Here is a 21924-nt window from a genome sequence, read left to right as displayed (position 1 = left end):
GTGATTTACTGCATTATTAAGCTTGTGCATCTCTCAATCTAGATATAGGCATTTCTTTTGGTCGGTTTTGATATAGCCTCCGCGGTGCCAAAGGCCTTTTGATATTGTACTGGCTTGTCATACATGTAAAAGGACGAAACAGTTTGAATTCATTAATTGGCACTGCTTTATCTTAATCGGAAGTATTTAAAGGCTATATTTACATGCATGACCTTCGTACAAAGTTTAAGATAGCAGGTGGTAGACACAGCTGGTGGACTTGAAGCCCCGTCTATATTTTGACTTTCCTTTTCATCACTTTGGATTCCCCTTAGTCGCCTCCTAGGCTTCGAACTTTAGGCCCTTAGCATCAATGCCGAGTTCCAGAAGGACGAAACAGCTGTATGATGTAGCATCACTGACGAGTTACAGAAGGACGGAACAGCTGTATGATGTAGCATCACTGACGAGTTACAGAAGGACGAAACAGCTGTATGATGTAGCACTGACGAGTTACAAAAGGACGAAACAGCTGTATGATGTAGCATCACTGACGAGTTACAGAAGGACGAAACTGCTGTATGATGTAGCATCACTGACGAGTTCCAGAAGGACGAAACTGCTGTATGATGTAGCATCACTGACGAGTTCCAGAAGGACGAAACTGCTGTATGATGCAGCATCACTGACGAGTTCCAGAAGGACGAAACTGCTGTATGATGTAAGTATCAATGACGAGTTCCAGAAGGACGAAACAGCTGTATGATGTAAGTATCAATGACGAGTTTCAGAAGGACGAAACAGCTGTATGATGTAGCATCACTGACGAGTTCCAGAAGGACGAAACTGCTGTATGTAGCATCACTGACGAGTTCCAGAAGGACGAAACTGCTGTATGATGTAGCATCACTGACGAGTAACAGAAGGACGAAACAGCTGTATGATGTAGCATCACTGACGAGTTCCAGAAGGACGAAACTGCTGTATGATGTAGCATCACTGACGAGTTACAGAAGGACGAAACTGCTGTATGATGCAGCATCACTGACGAGTTCCAGAAGGACGATGTAGCATCACTGACGAGTTACAGAAGGACGAAACTGCTGTATGATGTAGCATCACTGACGAGTTCCAGAAGGACGAAACTGCTGTATAATGCAGTAAATTCATTATTTGGCTCTTCTGTATCTAATTATAAATTTGAATTGAGGTGTAATTCATATTCACATGTGTCTTTTGGATTGGGGGGTGGGGGGGAGTGGGTGTGTGTGTGTGTGTTTCATATTTAAAATTTTCAGGTTCATTTTTCAGGCAGTGAATGTAAGAAATTATTATTAAGAATGTCAAAAAAAATAAAATAATCCCTATCGTAAATTCGTACAATAAGAATTGTATCATCATATTGAACAAGTCTGTCAAAAGATTACGTATTCCTCATCTGGGTGTGTCAGTTCTTCGCCTAGTAAGCTTCTCTTCAATTTATCGTTCGCCCTATATCTGATTTATCTTTCCCAGCTTTTAGCAAGCAGTGCACGTAAGATCAGATCGAAAAGGAGATTCCAAATTAATGTAGATACCATATGCTTATAGGATCAAATAATGCTTCAAAAAATTAAGTTTCATTGGTTGTCTCATAATGTCTATCCTAGTAAGTGAATCATTCACAAAGTTGAAACCGTATTACTCGTCGTCGGGATAAAGAATTTTCTCTTCTTAGCTTCACAAATTGATCGTTCATATGTTGTCGTTTTCTTTGCAATTACTTCTTAGCATGAACAAATCAGTATTGTCAGAGCCAGTCTAAGACTAATTATTACACTTGTACCTCAACAACACAATGATGGATTACTTTTCCTGTTAGAAGATTATCCTCAATATGTCTAAATGTTTCAGTAAGAAAGTATCATTATCAGATGATTCAATTTCAATGAGGATATAACGTCAATGACAGTTTTCACTAATGTTACCGACGGCTTTTAATAAATGTCAGTTATCTTTTCGTAACCATTACCATCAAGATAACGATAAAGGTTTAAAATGCTCTTCTGCGGACGCACTCATACATCTTTAATGCAAATTGCAGAAGTGTGTTAAATACCACACAAGACTATGAACAAATTTTCAACTCCGAGTGCCGGTCACCAATTCTTGATCGTCTTGGGGTCATAGTGTTTAGCTACTCTGATGTAAATAACAAGAAAATGCATTCTTTTCAGCAATAGGGCTATGGTATCCTACGTTTTATCAACAATTAGTTTAAGTTTACCTTTAGTACATGCAATATGCACATCAAAACATTCGGTTCCTTTTTACGTAAAGTAAATATGAATGCGGGGACCACATGGTGCCGATGACACTGTGAATAGAGTATGGGGCGATTGATTTTCCAAAATGATACATATGACCACATCTGGCATACATGTATTTAGGATCCGTTTACGCCATACCTCGTACCATTTTATATATATATATTTGAAAACGCTGAACTTGAGTTTTTTTTTTATTTGAAGAGTTAAACAAATCTACTGACAATATATAAGTAAATTTCTAATCTTCAGTTGTTCTTTATTTTATTCAACTTTTGTTCAACTTGTTCAACAAATGCAGGAAATGTTGGATCTGATAAACACAGACGTAAGATGAATTCTAAATGGTCGCCCGGTATATTACAACAGTTTTGATAAGCTGCCGGGAACGAGGCTTCTTCCTCTTTTGTAACAACCTTTAAAAATATGCGAAACGTCATGTTAATACTAGAAATAAGACATTAAATGCAACATCTAAAAAGTATTATATTCATTTGTTACAATATTTTTTCGTTATATCTTAATTCACATTTTATAATCGGTTTTGATTCGCTCAAAACTTCTAACTTTCTGGAAAAAAATCCGTAAACATGAACGGTATGTATACTGTTTTCGAAATTGTTAGTACACGTGTAGTCTTAGGTTTAGAAGTTATTTTCATAAGAGTTTTCGCACGATATAGCCGTTTTTGCGAAATATATACTCGTTTCTCACTTTCACTACCAGTTTAAGTATTTGTACATCTGTCGCCACATCAACTCAGGCCTACATAACAAAAGCATAACAATATGGAAAGACGCCAATATATCAACTAATATCGTTAACTGATACATTCTAACCAAAAAACCATTTGAAGTGTACCTGATTTTATTCGGAACCTCGTGTTAATAGTTCTGAAAAACAACAATATACAAGAGAGAGCAATTTCAGTCCTGACAACCACGTAAAGTTTGAAATGCAGTATATATACCAGAGCATATTATTTGAAACGGACTAAGTACTTAACGTGCATTTGATTGCATGCCGTAAGTTATGTTCCTACCTCCGCTGTTCTCTAAAACATAGCGTTCATGTCGTATGTACTATATACATTTATTTAAGTTTATCGACAGTCAGAACTTAAAGATAAATACCAACCTTGGCGATTTTCGAAAGAGTAACCTCCCCTTGGAGATTTGCCTCGTGTCTTTCAGCAGATTCTTTGTTTTTGTTCTGAAACAGTATAGAATGTTATATATCATTAGTATATTACCATGGTATCACAAATGACATATTTCACACCTAAAATTTTATGTTCAAGAAAGTATTACTATAATAATGTAATATAAATTTCATCATTTAACTTATAATATAATATAATATAACATAATATAATACAATACTTTGAGAAAATTTGCTTGATTCCTGAAATCTGGGGTGTTGTAATTTGCTTTTGGCTGAATAACAGATACTCCTCAACTTTCAGATTAAATTATTTTTTCAGTATTTGCTACATACATTTATACCTACTTCGAAAGTTTTATAAAACTTTGAGTAAATGTTGTTATGAAAATATATGTTTGTGGAATAGAAATGTAGTGGAATGATTGCAGATACTGTGGTAAATTTGATGATACTTCACCTCAACGGAGGTAACTTCCAGTTTGACACAACATATTTTTTTAGGCAGAATGTCAGTCCTTTTGAAAACAATATTTATTTAGTGATGAATTTCTCGTGAGGTAAATGATTTTCCGAAAAACATACCATGAATTATTCCTGTCAAGAAACAGATTAGCCAACGGTACATTGTACCACGAACCATCAAATCCCCAAGCGTGTACCACGAACTATCATTTCTCAAGAGAATTACCAAAAAAAACCAAATGCCCAAGAGATTGTACCACGAATCATCAAATGCCAAATAGATTGTACCACGAATCCCCAAGAGATTGTACCACGAATCCCCAAGAGATTGTACCGCGAATCATCAAATGCCCAAGGGATTGTACCGCGAATTATCAAATGCCCAAGAGATTGTACCACGAATCCCCAAGAGACTGTACCGCGAATCCCCAAGAGATTGTACCACGATTCCCCAAGAGATTGTACCGCGAATCAAGAGACTGTACCGCGAATCCCCAAAGATTGCCAATCAAATCCCCAAGAGATTGTACCACGAATCCCCAAGAGACCGTACCGCGAATCCCCAAGAGACTGTACCGCGAATCCCCAAGAGACTGTACCGCGAATCATCAAATGCCCAAGAGATTGTACCACGAATCCCCAAGAGACTGTACCGCGAATCCCCAAGAGATTGTACCGCGAATCCCCAAGAGAATGTACCACGAATTCCCAAGAGATTGTACCGCGAATCCCCAAGAGATTGTACCGCGAATCATCAAATGCCCAAGAGATTGACCACGAATACTCAAGAGAACGTACCACGAATCCCCAAGAGATTGTACCGCGAATCCCCAAGAGATTGTACCGCGAATCATCAAATGCCCAAGAGATTGTACCACGAATCCCCAAGAGACTGTACCGCGAATCCCCAAGAGATTGTACCACGATTCCCCAAGAGATTGTACCGCGAATCCTCAAGAGACTGTACCGCGAATCCCCAAGAGATTGTACCGCGAATCATCAAATCCCCAAGAGATTGTACCACGAATCCCCAAGAGACCGTACCGCGAATCCCCAAGAGACTGTACCGCGAATCCCCAAGAGACTGTACCGCGAATCATCAAATGCCCAAGAGATTGTACCACGAATCCCCAAGAGATTGTACCACGAATCCCCAAGAGATTGTACCGTGAATCCCAAAGAGATTGTACCGCGAATCCCCAAGAGATTGTACCGCGAATCATCAAATGCCAAATAGATTGTACCACGAATCCCCAAGAGATTGTACCGCGAATCCCCAAGAGATTGTACCGCGAATCATCAAATGCCAAATAGATTGTACCGCGAATCCCCAAGAGATTGTACCGCGAATCATCAAATGCCAAATAGATTGTACCGCGAATCCCCAAGAGACTGTACCGCGAATCCCCAAGAGATTGTACCGCGAATCATCAAATCCCCAAGAGATTGTACCACGAATCCCCAAGAGACCGTACCGCGAATCCCCAAGAGACTGTACCGCGAATCCCCAAGAGACTGTACCGCGAATTCCCAAGAGATTGTACCACGAATCCCCAAGAGACTGAACCGCGAATCCCCAAGAGAATGTACCACGAATCCCCAAGAGATTGTACCGCGAATCCCCAAGAGATTGTACCGCGAATCATCAAATGCCCAAGAGATTGACCACGAATCCTCAAGAGAACGTACCACGAATCCCCAAGAGATTGTACCGCGAATCCCCAAGAGATTGTACCGCGAATCATCAAATCAAGATAAAGGAAAACAGTCTTCAGCACTTTACATGTACACTCCAAGGAAATAATAGATTTACATGTGTTACATAATTACTGTAGACAACTCTCATGTGTCTTTATTCTGAAAACATCAACTCTACATTAGGTCGCGTATGTGCATTACCATCTCATTTCAGAAAGTGCCACTCATCAAATGTAACATCGGTTTTCCCAACATATACCGCGAATCTCTTTTCAAATGCTATCTTGAGAGCCGTTATGCTCGAAAAGTATTTTATATAGGATGGTCTGGAGTCAAAGACAGTCATCTTAGACTATTAAAGAGACATTTAACAATCAAAGAGTTAGTTCTGTTATGTGCCTATTACCATACAACAGGTTTTTCATCCTTAACGCTAACAGAATTCATGCCTTTGTTTTGTTTTAATGACGACAATGAAATTACAGAAGATTTTTGGTGAGATGGATGACGCAATAAGTTGAGGAAGAGTGTCTTCCCTCAGAGAGAACTCACGCCGGGTTTGTTAGAATATTCTTTTCCCCCATAAAGTTACATAGGAATTTTAAAGTGTTTTCCTACTAGTTAGGATATAAAACAACATCTAAAATACCCCTTAACTTATCTCAAACCTGCATCAGCTTCGAATAAACTGATGGTCAACGACATCTTTACTACGGTGACGTCTCTCGGGTAAATTGTATTGTTTTTCGCTGATGCGAAAGCTGATCTTCAACAGAAATCCTGGAGCTTTTATAGAGGCCATATTGCGGTATAAAACAACACCCACTTGATTATGTCACGTTTGGTGTAAAGCTTCACCTGCCTGACTAGGTCAGTTTGGGGCAAGATTATGCACATTTTACGTCACGTTTGGTTTTTAAAACACCGCCAGCTTAGCTAGACCAGTTTGGTGTTATGTCAGCTAGGGACAAGGTCAATATTAGGCTGGGTCAGCTTGGTACTAAGTCACAAAGATATTTAATCGAAAGTAGATCGATAGGTCGGGTGTAGGTCAATTATAGTACCTCAGCTTCTGTTATTATTGGATTTAAAATGCTAAAAGTACTTGGGACATCACTAACACACCTCTCTTATGTCTTTTTCAAGTTGAAGCACTTTGATTGGAAAATATGCAGACATCTTTTCAGAGAAATCCTGACATGTCTTAACATCTGTTTGTTCATTGCAGCTCGAAAACTGCATTCTAAATCGGCGGGTTTCTTCCTGAAACCGATAACATAGGCACAGAAAATAGACATTTTAAAAATAAACTCATATACTAAAAGCATTTGTTCACATGTCATTGGAATTTTAATATCGTAACATTTTTTAATTACGTGGCAAAGCTTATTCTGAATGACATATCCGCCTTTAGAACCTTTGGAATTGTTGTTGGGAAAGTGAAATATGGAAATAAGAGTGTGTGACTGAACCACCACACTGTTTTGTCTGTTAATGTTATCGATATAAATACTGCCACAAAGTAGATAGACTATGATATGTAGGGTAACTTACAAATAGCACAGCATACCTTGATTTTGCATACCAACAGGACACTGTCTCCCTTACTCGTCCCTCTAATCCAAGATCCAGCTGTCCTCAAATGGATTGATTCCTGCATTGTATTGGTATAATTCATCATTATCTGATAATGTACAAACATCCATATAAGTTACAAATATATGATCACGTGCACGTTTATTTGTTTTTATTTACGCATTGGCCTCATTTCATTTTATTAGCTCCCTTAATACATAAGTAGGGCATGAATTGATCATAGACAATATTGAACTGTAAAAATAAATATAAATTCACATAAATATGAGCGATCGATGGCACAATCCTAGTACGCTAGCCATTCACCTCGGTGACCGGTGTTCGATTCCCTTTCGGACATGGAGGGGTCGAGGTCACCTGTACTACCATGGACACAAGGACTTAAAGCACTATATTCAAAATGAAACCTACCATGACCGTTGTACCTCTCGTCAGCACAAATTGACCTTCCTGGTGAAGTACAGCTCTCAGTGGTTTTTCGTCCCCGCAATACTATTGAAGAAACAAAAGTCAAATATAATGACATTGGTTGCGAGAACAACTTACTGGTTTCGTTTGGGCACCAATGTCGGTCGGATACCAACATTTACTTTAAAGATTTTTTTTTTTTCAAATCTCGATACTCCATACTAGTCATTTTGTATGTAAATGCAATGTTTTCTCAAGGGGGAGGGGAGGAGGTTTGTGATACTGATATTAGTGCTGGAAACATGCTTATAGCCCCTGTATACTCGTCAACACATTTCATCCTAAATACATTTTCTCATTTAGAACAGACTATCCCTCGGACAGTCGATCCCCAGCTCACACATACGTGCAGCGTGTATAAATATCCTTACACTTCATCTTTGTAACAGCGTCACTGTTTGGTAGAAAAGTAACTAGATGTATGAGGAGCCTATGTACACGAAAAGCTCCGCTTAAGTTGTCGCCCTTCCTTTTTTAATGTTACTAATATACGAGCAAACTTGGAAATGACTTTTCGATATGAAAAAAAAACCCCCATCGAAATCGATGCATTCGGGAACAGCAAAGAAAATGCGTGAAGGAAATTAGGAAGATCGATTCTTTTCACACTAGTACATTGCGTTACCTCCTCCCAACTTCCTTTAAAAGGTGGCCCGGTATCTCCCTCTGTCTGCTGTAGTTGGCGAAATCTGGCGTAGCGGTTCAAAGACCACACGGTAGACATTGCTGCCATCTTTCGAATTTTCCCGCCATTTGCGTAGACTAACCCGAAGTGAAAGGTAAATAATAATTAAAAAGGGTAAAATTTCCGGAATAATCTTTTAAAAGATTAACATGTATCGAAATTTTTGAAAAACATGAAATTGTAATCTTAGAATTTAGTTATTGGTCTCACTTTGTGAAACAATCACTACCTAATCATAAACTGTTTGTAGTCGGCACTGAATTGATAAAGAATTGATAAAGAATTGATATAGAATTTATATAAAATCAGAGACGTATATCTTTTTCTCTTCTTTTCTTTCTATCCTATCATCTCATATTTTCCTCCTTTTGACAAAATGATTTAAACTTACAATTGTACGTCTACGAATTACTTATCTTTATATTTATAGTATAAATATGTGTCACGTGTAATATATTAATTATTTGTAATTTTATGTATGGAGAAGAGTTCATAAGTTGCTAAAAGATGTCTCTGAACCTTCACCAATCACAGCTTCTCCTAACGTGTAATTGTACATGTGGCCATTTTGTACTGCTAAGACAATTAGCTTAACGGTTTTAATTGGAAACATGATACATGTATATATATATATGCATATATGTAGTATTAAACCTGTGTTATGATGTATTACGGTCAAGCTTGGACAGTGAATTTCGAAATGTAATAAAATATTCTAATTAAAAACTAATTAATAATGATATCACAAGCCATTGCAACCAGCTTAACAGTCTCTGTTGGGTAAACAGACACATCAATTTATAGATATTAAGCCGTAATATCAAATATTGATAAATATAAACATTCGTCGCGATAGTCCGAGTGACATACAGTGTGTATGTATCGGTGTAATGTAGATAACTTGGTCGTTTATCCACAATTTGACGTACATATACTGTATGCACAGTGATAAAAAATATGAAAGAAGACATATAAGATGATGTTTGTAAGTATATGATTTGTTTACTTTAATGTATATACTCAAGGTTTCTATGCAATGTACATCTGTATATACATATATGTTTCAGTGGGTTTGGTTTTTTCTGATTAAATTCGTATCATCCTAAATTTGCACAAACGAGGCCCGTCATGTGACACCAATAACACTAGCGAGTCATGAAAATATTGGACATTGTAACGTGCTTGTGTATACGAATACCAATATTCTTCAGAAAATAATGTCCGACTTTTGAAGGTTCATACCCACCAAAAAAATACTATTTCCTACAATTGTCTAAGAAGAAACGCTATATAATTTACATGTCGACTGACGCTCAATAAAATGGCCTTAACCGTATCCCTTATCCCCCTAAGAAAATCATGTTACTTTTATTTAAGTGCTGCACTAAATCTAAGTCATCAATTATCACATCACAAAGTTTTCAAAAGACGATACAGAGAAGAATTGTCCGGAAATATGACATCCGCCTCCGTTTTCTTTTCATTTATGTGACGTCATCAATATTTGTGCACAAAGGTAGTTCGAAGATGTCAGAGATTTCCTGATGAATATTGGATAAGTTTTCTGAATACAGGCACCGACAACATGAACGGACACCCAGATAGCAATGAGGTTTGCGTTTATACATTCTCATTTATTGATCAGTTGATAAGTGAATATAATGTCAGACCAGGAGTTGATCGCCGTCCGTTTGACCCCCATTCACCGCGAGGGCCTGCTAATCTGCCAATGACTTTCCCTCTGGCTATTTATGCATTGTCGTGACGGGAAACAATATATTTCATTTGAACAATTATGTGTATAAGCTCAGATATTTACATTCTCTGAGATGAGAGGACACATAAGTGTTTGTGTGCATCCTCTAAAATCCAAATATGTTCTCAACCTGCTGTCATAAGCATCGGACGTATAGGGGGTCCCGACATGTAGTAATTATCCATTTGGGGAAAAACACAAATTTGTATATGAAACATAAATTAGCCTAGTATAAGCAAATTTAGTCATGGCGACGACCGTTACATCAGGTTTCTAAGAAGCAAGCACATTCAGTAAACAACTTTTAGGAAGAAATTATTTACCTTGTCATAAATTTATGCAGCATTGTGACATTTCTAATTGGTGAATAATAAACTAGATTGTATATTGTATACAGACTTGTGTTTTATACGACTCGATTATATCAAGATAATGAATTAATCCTAAAATTTATATTTATTATTTTATGAGTTTCATGCCAGATATTAAAGTACATCAACTGTAATTTAAGATATTTATACATTTTATATAGGTCATTTACACTGCTATATATCTCAAAATTCCAAACACTTTTGCAGGGGTGAGAGAGTACATTGTACATACATACACAAAACAGATGGAAGATCAATGGATTTAGTCATTTTACATTATTTTAACAGATTTAGTTGACTGTTATGATCATTTAGTACTGATGTGACTGTTTCAGTGATTTGACTGAGTACATACGGTGTCATTGCCACAAGCATTGTTCTATCAAAGAAAGATTTTTTTATGTTCATCGTTTGTTAGTCTTTTATTTCTGTTGCTAAAATTGATCATCTGCTGCACTTGTGTGCATACATGTACACAGATTGACAAATTATGTCTGTTGTGATTTAAAAGTTGCTATAATTATAAAAGTGTATTCCTTGGCATGCACTGACACTAAGAATGATCAAATCATCAAAACATTGGCATGTACACTGAATCTGCTAGAGATGTTGTTGATGTCTTAGATTGGATTCCATTGAATATCCTCTGGGATAGTGATCTGGAGATAGGGGTTAGATGGTACCTTTTGGTGGACAGTGTTGGATACTATATGCTTAGTATATAGCATTTCTTGGCAGTAACTTCTCAACTGCTAAATTGATGCATCAAGTATTACCTAAAATTTCTAGTTATTTGAAACTTTGTCAGAAAAGAAGTGTGATCTTCTTTCTCTTGATACCTCAGTAGAGGTGACAGTCAGTCATCTGTGAAAAAACAGGTCTACGATGAGTTTATACAGTCAGGTAGATCCTTTATGATACAGAGATAAGATCATGCTGAGGATTGTGCACTGTGGGACTTTCAGGTTCACTGTTGCAAGGTCGCATGGCTATCTTACATGCATGTACAGCAATGTAAGGAAGAAGATCAGTAATGGGTGGCTAAGGCCTTGACAGTGTCTTTTGTATGATGTAAGTCAGTGATAGAGTTTGTGTGAGACATCAAAACCTTTTGAGAAGCCCGAAATGAGTGCTTATTAGTGTACTGTGTGTCCTAAATCAAACTTTCATTTTTTTTTTATAAATGTCTGATTCCTGTGCTGCTATACAACAATCTAATTTTACCCTATGTTTTTGGTATGTGTAACATTATGTTGTGGTGTCGGGATTTTAGCTCAAAGTATTGTTAAATTATATACCAGCTGAACTAAAAACATCCAGAAGTAGGTTTTCAACTTTAAAATTTCACGGGATAATTTTGACTTTCTTTGATTTATCATTTAAAGTGTCATTGTCAAAGAATTTGTAGACATCGTTCAAACTTAACTGTACATGATCAAATTTTGCATGTGTTTGTTCCAAAGACATGGTAACTATTTTTATTTTACAATTACAAATACTGGTATAACGATCTATATCTTTGAATTTAGAATGATTCAAATTATCATATTAAGCTACCTGAGATTATCAATTCATTGATGTCTATATTGATTTAATTACAGGGCACCCCCCGTAAAACTCATCTGCAGAGCTTGCCCTCTGACTACAGCGATGTCCAGCCATCAACCTATGACCCAGAGTTTATATCAGATATAAGTAATAAGATGCAGGTGCCCCATAAACTTGGCCCTATTAAGGATGAAGTTGGTGACACCCATGGATTCCAGTCAACCGCCACTGATGTCAGTGCCCACCATATGACAGTTCCTGACAGGATCTTACTTGCAGGTGATACAGCATGAAACCTGTTGCCAAATTATTAACAACTGAAAATTGCTCTTTTTAGCTCACTGGTTATAAGTAATCAGAGAGTTTATACGGTTCCCCTGGCAACCATATTAATCATGGTGTCCTTCGTGAAACTTTGAGTTTTTGGGGTAAGTTTTTGAAAGCAATGCTTTTAGGACAATAGGTATACATCCCACACCCTCTTGTGTGGTATATAATAATAATAAACTTTGTTTATTTTGAATACGAAGAAAAAGAGATCCAATGTCCAAGAGGTAAGGCTGGTAAGTCCGGTTACACTCCACAGCGGATTCCCTGATGGAATACAGAGTCCGGTACCCAAGGATAGGTATAAAATAGGTGAACAGGACCAGACAACGCCAGAAGATCTTCATTGGCGTTGTCTGGTCCTGTTCACCTATTTTGTTTATTTTGGTATATCATTACAGGTATAAGGTTGAATACATTGTAGATGCTTTGAGGAATCATTGATTGCACATGTCCATGTCTCTCTGTCTTTATAGACTACAGGGACAGAATATATATATTTTTATAAATTGGTCTGAGATTATTTAGTGATTTTGCTAGGATTTTTTTTTAGGGAAGTCGTGAGTGGCAGTTCCAAGAGTTTGATTAATCCCAATACAAATGTAATAAAAGATACAGTGTTCTCTCAAAATGTGAGTGAGTCCCACCTGAAAAGCATGAGTCCAGGAGGAAAATATCAGAGTCCTTAAAATCACTGTTATTCATGTAACTTGCAGACATTTCCTATTCTTTAAAATGGAATTAATCCAGTTCATTTGATAAGTACATCACTAATTTTTCAATAATTCAAAGGAAATATAAATCCTGTGATGTTCTATTTGTCATTGTACATACACAAGATTTTTTGAAAAATGTTCTTTTTTCCAGAGACAATTCCAAGCCCAGAAGCTGTACAAGGTTTTGATATCAAATATGCATTCACTCTATATACAACTATGGACTTAGATATCTTAGTCTATGATACAATATCTAGATCAGGATAAATGTATCTTCTGTCTGATATTTATGTCACTCTTCAACATATTTCAAACTTTGTCCATATATATACAGTCAAACCTGTCTATAAAGACCACTTAAGAGGGCAGAGAAGAATGCTTTTAAAACTAAATGGCCTTTATACACAGGTTCAATTGAAATTACTTTGACCCTGTGTTTATTCCTTTTCCATTATATTACGTGTATAAAAATAATGTATGGATTTTAAATTTGTTTTGACTGTGAATGTATAAATTTGACAAGCATGATATTACATACAGAAAGAGAGTGAATGTGTTGCTGCTGTAGATAGTAAACTGAAGATAGTAGATATGTGAAGGCATATATTACCTCATTATATCATGGCACAGGGCATTGATATACTGATAAAGTGTTTTCCCTTGTATTTTGAAACTGAGAATACAGTTCACCCCCTCAATGTGTTCATATATGAAGGTCCTTGAAAACAAGGGGCACAATTCTTGAATTTTACAAATTTAGGGAGTTTTGTACTCTCATTCAGGGGTAATTGGAAACACTGCTGGTAACTGGTTTTCACACACATGAAATTTTGATTTCAAACACTTTCAAACTACATGTATATCACTTTCATAATGATGAAAATAACGTATCTAGTTTATAAACTTGTAGGCCAGTTAGATTTGCTTTTTCACTGAATACTTCAAATGCTATAATTAGCCCATCAGTATCTATATTTATCTCTTCATTGCCCTGTTGCCTATGTTGTAACACTCTTTATATAAAGAATTTATTATGACTATTAATGTAATAACACTAAGTAAAGCTGTGATTGTATAACATTTACCTTCAGTGGACAATTTCCCATTGATCACAATATTGCTTTACAATTGTTAATGTTGGTTTAATGTAACCACTTGTTATTCAAATTTCCTCTATAATTAAAAAAAATACTGACGCAGATGACGTGTGTGTATCCCTTCTTACAGATATATATTGTCACGTTTTTTAAGGTGCCAATCTGATAGATGCATTGCACTTGTTAATGTGTAAACAGGATATGAAGAAACATTACAGATTGAAACCAAGAGCAACTAGTTTAATATGGTGTTGTTTTTTGCTTTTGTGAAGGTGAAGGCCAACACATTGGCGCTAAGGAGAATCTTCGACTGTTTGATATGGATAACCTCCCTTCACCCCAGACAGTACCATATGTTGGGATGATGACCCCGCCACGAACTTTGACCCTTGAGGAACAGGGATTTCCAGCAATGGATATAAAAGAGGAGGAACCAAAACAAGAACTAACTACAAACAAAGTACAACAGTCACAGTTCAACGGGTAGGTTTTAGTATGTGTGTTTTATAGTGAAGGTGTGAACCCTCTCCTCAGCTTCATACTGTTGAAGCATTAGATGACTTCATACCTAGTGAACTCATCGCACATTCAAACGATGGATATCTCGCAGTAGACACATAGCATGCCAGAATGATTGTACATATCTAAGTTACACATCTACAGTAGAAGGAAAAGAAAGATCCAATAAAAATATTGAGTTTTCTTTCATTGAAAATCCCATTCATATATTTAGTTTGGTTCCGTTTTGGTCAAATCACTTGGGAGATGGTCTAAAAATCTAATGGTCAAGCTAGATCAGTTGATTGAGTATCAAACATTGCCAAGGTGAAGATCTGAGGTGTGTAGTTTGACCACCTACCAAGGTTGACCTTTTTCTGTTGTTTCCTCAAAATTCTGACAAATCATCTGCACTGTCATGATATGGTCCTGAGAAAAGACAATTTACCAAATTAGCAATTGACAGCATGTGGCTGGCTTCCTGCATGGTGTTCAGTCGGGTACATGGCGATGTGAACTACACCTGCAAGTGACCTTGGCTATTCATAGGTTGAAAACAAGTTTTGCAAACAGGTGGATGCATGGGTGTTTATGCTTGCCTCATAAAGTCGCCACAATGTGGTGAGGAAAACACATGCAGTGTATATAGTGCTTCAATGGTAATTATTTTGGGTAAAATTTTAGTGTATGCATCCTATTCAGGGGACGTTACTCTGTCAGAACATTGCAATGTGACATATTAAAACAATTTGTAATTTTTTATTGATTCTGGTCCAACAACATGTGTTTATCCTAATATATTAAGATATCACACACTGTAATTTCAAAATTTTGATCATGGAAATATATTCAAACAAAAAAGTCTGGAGGAATGATCTCAACATTTTACTACAGTTTTAGCTATGTGAGGAAAAAGTGTACACCCTCAATTTTCTTACATGATTTTGTTTGCAGTGAATCCAAATTTGTATTCCCCATCAGAAATACACAAGTTTCAGTAAATGAAAACATCATGCCCGAGCTTGAAGCAGAGGGTCACAAATTTGGAAAGTTACATGGAATTATGGAAAAGTTTATAACATCTTCGATGGCTAACTGGTTTAGGTAAATTCTTCAACAAGACCTCACTAGAGGTGCAGCTATATTGTAATACATGTATTTCAGTTTGCATCACAGTGTAATTAAGTGAAATTGTTCACTGCATGAAACAAAATATGAGACGACTGCGTACCGTAATGATTCTGCAACAAGTCTGGGAGGTCATGGTGAAGTGTGGGATCAAAAATTTGGATACTGTATCATATTAACCCCAGAACACCATAGCATCAAACTTTCAAGTTAAAAATGTTGTGTACAAGATGCTTTATGAATCCTTCAATAGATTTAGTTTTTATATTCACACCGGACACCATGCTACATATTTCTATACCAGATTGAGGTATTGAGGGTCATTGGCCAAGGTGACAGACTCAAAGGTTACACTTTGTAACTTTTGAATTAAAAAGATGAAAGGGTGGGGGTATATTTTTGTGGGTCTCTGGCCAGGATGAGTATTTTGTGATATTGACATGGTCTGCACTGTAGTCAATGTTAAATTTGTAATTTGTAATATTAGCATCATTTTCATGGTAATTAGGGACAAGATTCTATTAATTTCAAATGACTTTCTGAAAAAACAATGAATTGAACAGCATTAGAATTATTTTCATGTTCATCAAGAAAAATGGTCATCATGTTCAACTTTTAGAATATAGATATTTATTTAAATAGTGGTGATATCCTTAAAATGATCCTCCATTTTTGTCATTACATGAACCACTGTCATTGAGTTACTAGCTCACCTGGCCCAAAGGGCACAGTGGACCATGGTGCAGCGTCTGTCGTCCATCTGTCTGCTTTCTACCATCCATCTGTCCATCAGGCGTCAAATTTTACATTGAAATTTTTTCTTCTCAATAACCAACTGGCAAAATATCATGATATTTGGCTGGAAGGATGGGTTCCTTAGGATGAAACCTGACAAAGCTATTGAAAATAAATTACCTTGACTAGTATTCATGGTCACAGTGGTTGAATTTGTTAAAACCTTAAAATGACTTTTTATAATGAACCAAAAAGGCCCAGAAGCATCATATTTGGCTGATAGGTTTCAAGTGCAAATTCTGACAAAGTTTGAAAAAAAAATTACTTTTGTCCTCTCACAGGAGTGGAATGTGTTAAAACCTTAAAACAAACTCTTCTAATGAAAAGGCTCAGAAGCAGGTATTCAGCAGGTAGGTCTCTGGGATGAAGCCTGACTGAATTTGAAAAAAGAAATGACTTTGAACCGTATTTAAGGTCACAGAGGCCAATTTTGTCAAAATCTGTTCTGGTAAAGTAAAGTCTTTTCTGGGTCAAACCCGACAAATCTGGCGGAAACAAATAGTGATATTTACCAGTTCAAAATGCTGCTTTTTAGAGCAGAGTGTTAGAAGCCAAAGTTTGTTGTGGAAATTGATTCAAATTTGATTCAAATTGATTGAATAAGCCCACTTTGAATGCCAATGTTACACATGTTCGTGTATTTGTAATGAAGATTGATTTTAATTTTTATGAACACTGAATATCAGGTGAGTGTGCGAGCTCATTGGGCCTCTTGTTATAATCTATATCCACCTAAACCAAAGATTGTAGATGAAGATTATCTAGCAGGTAATAAATTTATCCAAATTCTAGAATGGATGTACAAGGTGACTTACCAAACCCGTACAGAACTTAGTGCTAGATCAATACGGAAATCTGCATGTAGCGCCGTCATCAGCATTGATATATACATTGTATATCGCTTCTTTTAGCATTCTCTTTAAGGAACAAAAAAAAAGGAATGTCCAATTTTTGTTTTACTTTTCTTTCATTTTAAAAGCTTTTCTACAACTTCAGAGTTTTTATTTTGCTTTAATTATACACACACTCTTTTTTTTTGTTATTTCTTTTGTGTCCGACACTGTTTCTGTGAATTGTTAATAAAGACTTTACCTGCTATAATGACAGCGTAGAGATGTTGAAATACATATGACTTGTTGGTAAGATGACTGTAGAATTTGTTGTTTTATATATTGGTGATCACTTTTGTTAATAGTAAATAGCAGAGATAGGCTGTAGGTTCTCACTATTAGCCCATTGCCAACATAGTATAAAGTGCTATTTTAAAATAATTGCCTTATTGATATGATATAAAGTATCATAGGTTTGCTTGGGTTGACTATGTGCCAGTCCAAAAATTTGACATATTATGGTACGGTGTTGCTTGTCCATTTTCTGAGAACTTTTGTATATTTTTTATCATTTGCTTGGAAAACATTTTGTAGATTAATCCCCATGACATGTATTCCTAAATAACATTTTTAGGTCATCTGACCCAAAGGGTCAGAATGACTTATAGCCATTGTGTTTTGTCCATCATTGTACACCATCAGACATGCAGGAACTTTCCTTTCAAATTACTTCTTCTCAATAACCAAAATGCACAAGGTCCTAATATTTAGCCTGTGGCATAATTTGATTAAGGGATATCAAGTTTGTTAAAATTAATGACCTTGACCCTTTTTCAAGGTAACAGAGGTCAATTGTGTTGAAATCTATAAACACCACTTCTCCTAAATAACCAAACAGTGCAAGGTGCTGATATTGACCCTGTAGCGTGCTCCATGAAGGGCTACCAAGTTCGTGGAAATAGATTGCCTTGACTTTACTTTCAAGGTCACAGGGATCACATGTGTTGCAATATCTCAGTGACATCTACTCAATAACCAAACACCCCAGGGTAGCGATATTTGGTCAGCATTATGCCAGAATGAAGGACTCCCAAGTTTGTTAATATTATTGATTATGACCTAATTTTGAGGTCACAGGTTTCAAAAATATCAACATAGTCTCCGGATGACCTATTGCAATCCCCTTTTGTCCGACGTCATAAACTTTGATATTTTTACTTCTTCTAAAAACTCCAGAACTTATTTTGATGAAATTTTACAAAAACCTTTCTGTAAAATTGTAAAATTTACAAAAGTTTGTTTAGGAAAATTACACTATTGAGCATAATTTGTTTATTTTTTTAAATAGTTCAAACTTGGTTAGAATAATGAGAACAAGCTAACAATTGTAAAAAATATTGACTTGGGCTGACTCAGTGGAGATAGGCGAGGCCAAAAATGGGTCAAATTTTGACTGAAATTTCAGAGATGTTCCACTGTATGGATGGAACAAGTTCATAAAGGAAAATTCAATTTTTGAGTTTAATTTCTTTTAATTCAAACTTGGTCAGAAACCTTAGTATGAAACAGCAGTTAATGTATTGCAAAGTTTACATTTGCATAATGTGTACAATGTATTAAAGCTATCAGGTATACATTTGTGTATTGGTTAGTTTTGTTTTTTACACATTTGTATTCCATATTGCAAAAATCTTTAGTAAAGTTGAAAAGTCCTCCGACTTATTCTCTCATTAAAAGCTTGTTCACCTATTATAAGCCATTTTGTTGAATCATGACTATATTAAACCCCATCACTACAAATGTTTAAAACAAAGTCATTAAAAAGAGAGTATACAAACAAAACTTGCTGGAGAATATTAGTGAATTTACTCGTATATTTTACTGCTCAGCTTCCTTGTATGTTGTATCATTAATTACATGATAACAGCTTGTTTGATTGCAACAATCTTTTCCATCTTTAATGCCAGCTTTAAGTCCCATACCAGAAATAGATATAAAATCACTTATATTTTGTATACGTAATGCATTTGAAGAAATAAATTATAGAAGGGAGACAACTCATATACAAATTTGGTATCACTGTAACTTGTAGGCATTTTGTCCAATGCCAACTTATTGGCTCCAATTCCGTTTGCAGATCTTTAGATGTTATAGGCATGGGAAGATTATCTCAAGCAATATAAAGGTGGAATTAAAAAAAACCTTCTATCTCCACTATGCATACATGTTCTCTGTCTAAGATTTAACCTGAGTTTGTACTTGTTTGTGAATTGCCATGCTGTCTTAATCTTTCTAAATCAGATGCCGATTTCCAGTCTATCAAAATTCTTCTGATGAAAATTGAAATGTACATATTGACAAATGTCTTTGATGATTGAACTATTGTAGTTAGTACGAATAATATACAAGTTTGTGTGCATTTCATTTATGGTTTGTAGTTATTAACTGGTTTTGTAAACTACATGTACAAGTATTTGAAGTGATTAACTAATGGAATTTGATAACTTTGATTTTGTAAAATAGGTCAGCAGTTCAACTGGAGCCTTACACACCGGGTGCCTCTATGAACGACTCGTTGCTGCTGAATGAAGAAGATGAGACAACTCTTTTAAAGAAGCAAGTTGCAAAACTCACACGAAAGGTTACACACCTAGAAGAAGAAAACATTCGTAGGTCATATTATGATAGAATTGTGTATATTTTGGTGTTTGGCCAAATTATATGGAAATTTGGTTCCAAGTTCTTTTCCCTGGTGCGACCAGGGCGTTACTAGGATGTGAAGACACTTTATATGGTTATGTGTACACGTTCCTTGACGGTGATTAACGATTTCGTTTATTTTGTCTGAGTGAAACTTAAAATAACAACTTTTTTGCTGGAGAATGCTGAGACTCCAGCACATTGTGGACAATGGATTTCAGCATACATTACAGAAAAATCCATCTTTTTTAAGTGGATGTTCCAGCAGTATAAACACTGTGACGTTTGGTTTAATTAACATTGAAGCTGAGGGATCTTAACAATGAATGCACATTTGATATCAGGACGGACTGGAGATTTGATTTAGACTTAGTCATCTAGCTTATGGGACCTGAAAACTTGATCATATTTGTCTGTTGTGTAAAAAATGTCTGAGATATATAAAAACAACTACTGTATGTATTCAGCAATAAGCCTATGTCTGAAAATAAGCCCCATTGTGTCCTCTTTAAACCCACCCCCAGACTTTGATTAAGAGGTAAGGTGTCAGCCCCATGGTGTCCTGTAATAAGCCCACCCCCAGACTTTGATTAAGAGGTAAGATATCAGCCCCTTTGTGTCCTGTAATAAGCCCGCCCCCAGACTTTGATTAAGAGGTAACATGTCAGCCCCATGGTGTCCTGTATTAAGCCCATCCCTAGACTTTGATTAAGAGGTAACATGTCAGCCCAATGGTGTCCTGTATTAAGCCCATCCCTAGACTTTGATTAAGAGGTAACATGTCAGCCCCTATGTGTCCTGTAATAAACCCACCCCCAGACTTTGATTAAGAGGTAACATGTCAGCCCAATGGTATCCTGTAATAAACCCACCCCAAGAATTTGATTAAAAGGTAAGATGATGTGTCCTGTATTAAGCCCCTTTGTGTCATGTCTATGTGTCCTGTAATAAACCCACCCCCAGACTTTGATTAAGAGGTAACATGTCAGCCCAATGGTATCCTGTAATAAACCCACCCCCAGAATTTGATTAAAAGGTAAGATGTCAGCCCCATGGTGTCCTGTATTAAGCCCATCCACAGACTTTGATTAAGAGGTAACATGTCAGCCTCTAGGGCTTATTGTAAGATATATACGGTGAGAGTTGTCAGTGAACAATTTGTTTGACATTTTCTGTAATTAATGTAATTCTTCTGAGGAATTACATCTCAGTGTAAGTAAAAACAAGTTTGTAACTCATTCTCACTCTGCATGCTACCATTTTTATGCTCCCTGAAAATAATCGGGGGAGCATTTAGTTGCTGCCTTGTCCGTCCGTCTGTCCGTTTGTCATCTAAATGCAAACAAACTGCGTCTCCCCCTTCCTAAACATTAATTCCTGAATATTCTTGAGTTTTTCTTTTTTCTGTGGGCACCAATTTATACATAGATTTCTTCAACAAAACAACAAAATTTCTCACACATACTTTTATTTGAATTTCAGAAGATTACAATGGATAAGAAAAATTACATGTATTCAGCTTGCAGACAGGTTTATGAAAATTTGGACTAGAATCTGCAACTGGTACTGATGTAGTCTTGTGTTAGAAAAATTCTGCTGTCTAGTGAGTATATCTTTTCTACACCATATTTAGGAGTTTACTGTACATAGATTCAGTTATAAGTTCTGTCGTGTGGGGTAACAGTGGCAAAAAAGTCCAGGCATCTGGTTGTCTTTAGTACTAGTCCTCCACCTCTGGGTCGCGGGTTCGAGACCTATGTAGGGAGTCACCACCCAAAGGTAACATGTCTTTGAAAACCC

At 36.3% G+C, this 21924-nt stretch overlaps 2 protein-coding genes across 2 annotated transcripts; both read left to right on the top strand.

Annotated features, from left to right (window-relative positions):
- The first annotated feature begins 4258 nt into the window (after positions 1 to 4258).
- Positions 4259 to 5083, top strand: LOC132563281 (proteoglycan 4-like). Its single transcript, XM_060228040.1, has one exon. The coding sequence runs from the start codon at positions 4259 to 4261 to the stop codon at positions 5081 to 5083; it is 825 nt and encodes a 274-aa protein (XP_060084023.1).
- A 4799-nt stretch (positions 5084 to 9882) lies between these two features.
- LOC132563295 (uncharacterized) lies at positions 9883 to 21003 on the top strand. Its single transcript, XM_060228056.1, has 4 exons — positions 9883 to 9970; positions 12087 to 12312; positions 14446 to 14656; positions 19948 to 21003. Exons 1-4 carry the CDS (start codon positions 9944 to 9946, stop codon positions 20195 to 20197), a joined length of 714 nt encoding a protein of 237 aa, XP_060084039.1. The 5' UTR covers positions 9883 to 9943; the 3' UTR covers positions 20198 to 21003.
- Positions 21004 to 21924: the final 921 nt, after the last annotated feature.

This window comes from Ylistrum balloti, unplaced genomic scaffold (assembly GCF_031769215.1).
Source record: "Ylistrum balloti isolate Yb309-2 unplaced genomic scaffold, AGI_CSIRO_Ybal_v1 Utg371668, whole genome shotgun sequence".
Classification (NCBI taxonomy): domain Eukaryota; kingdom Metazoa; phylum Mollusca; class Bivalvia; order Pectinida; family Pectinidae; genus Ylistrum; species Ylistrum balloti.
The sequence above is the reverse complement of the archived record's forward strand: the minus strand, read 5'-3'. Positions and strand labels throughout refer to the sequence as shown.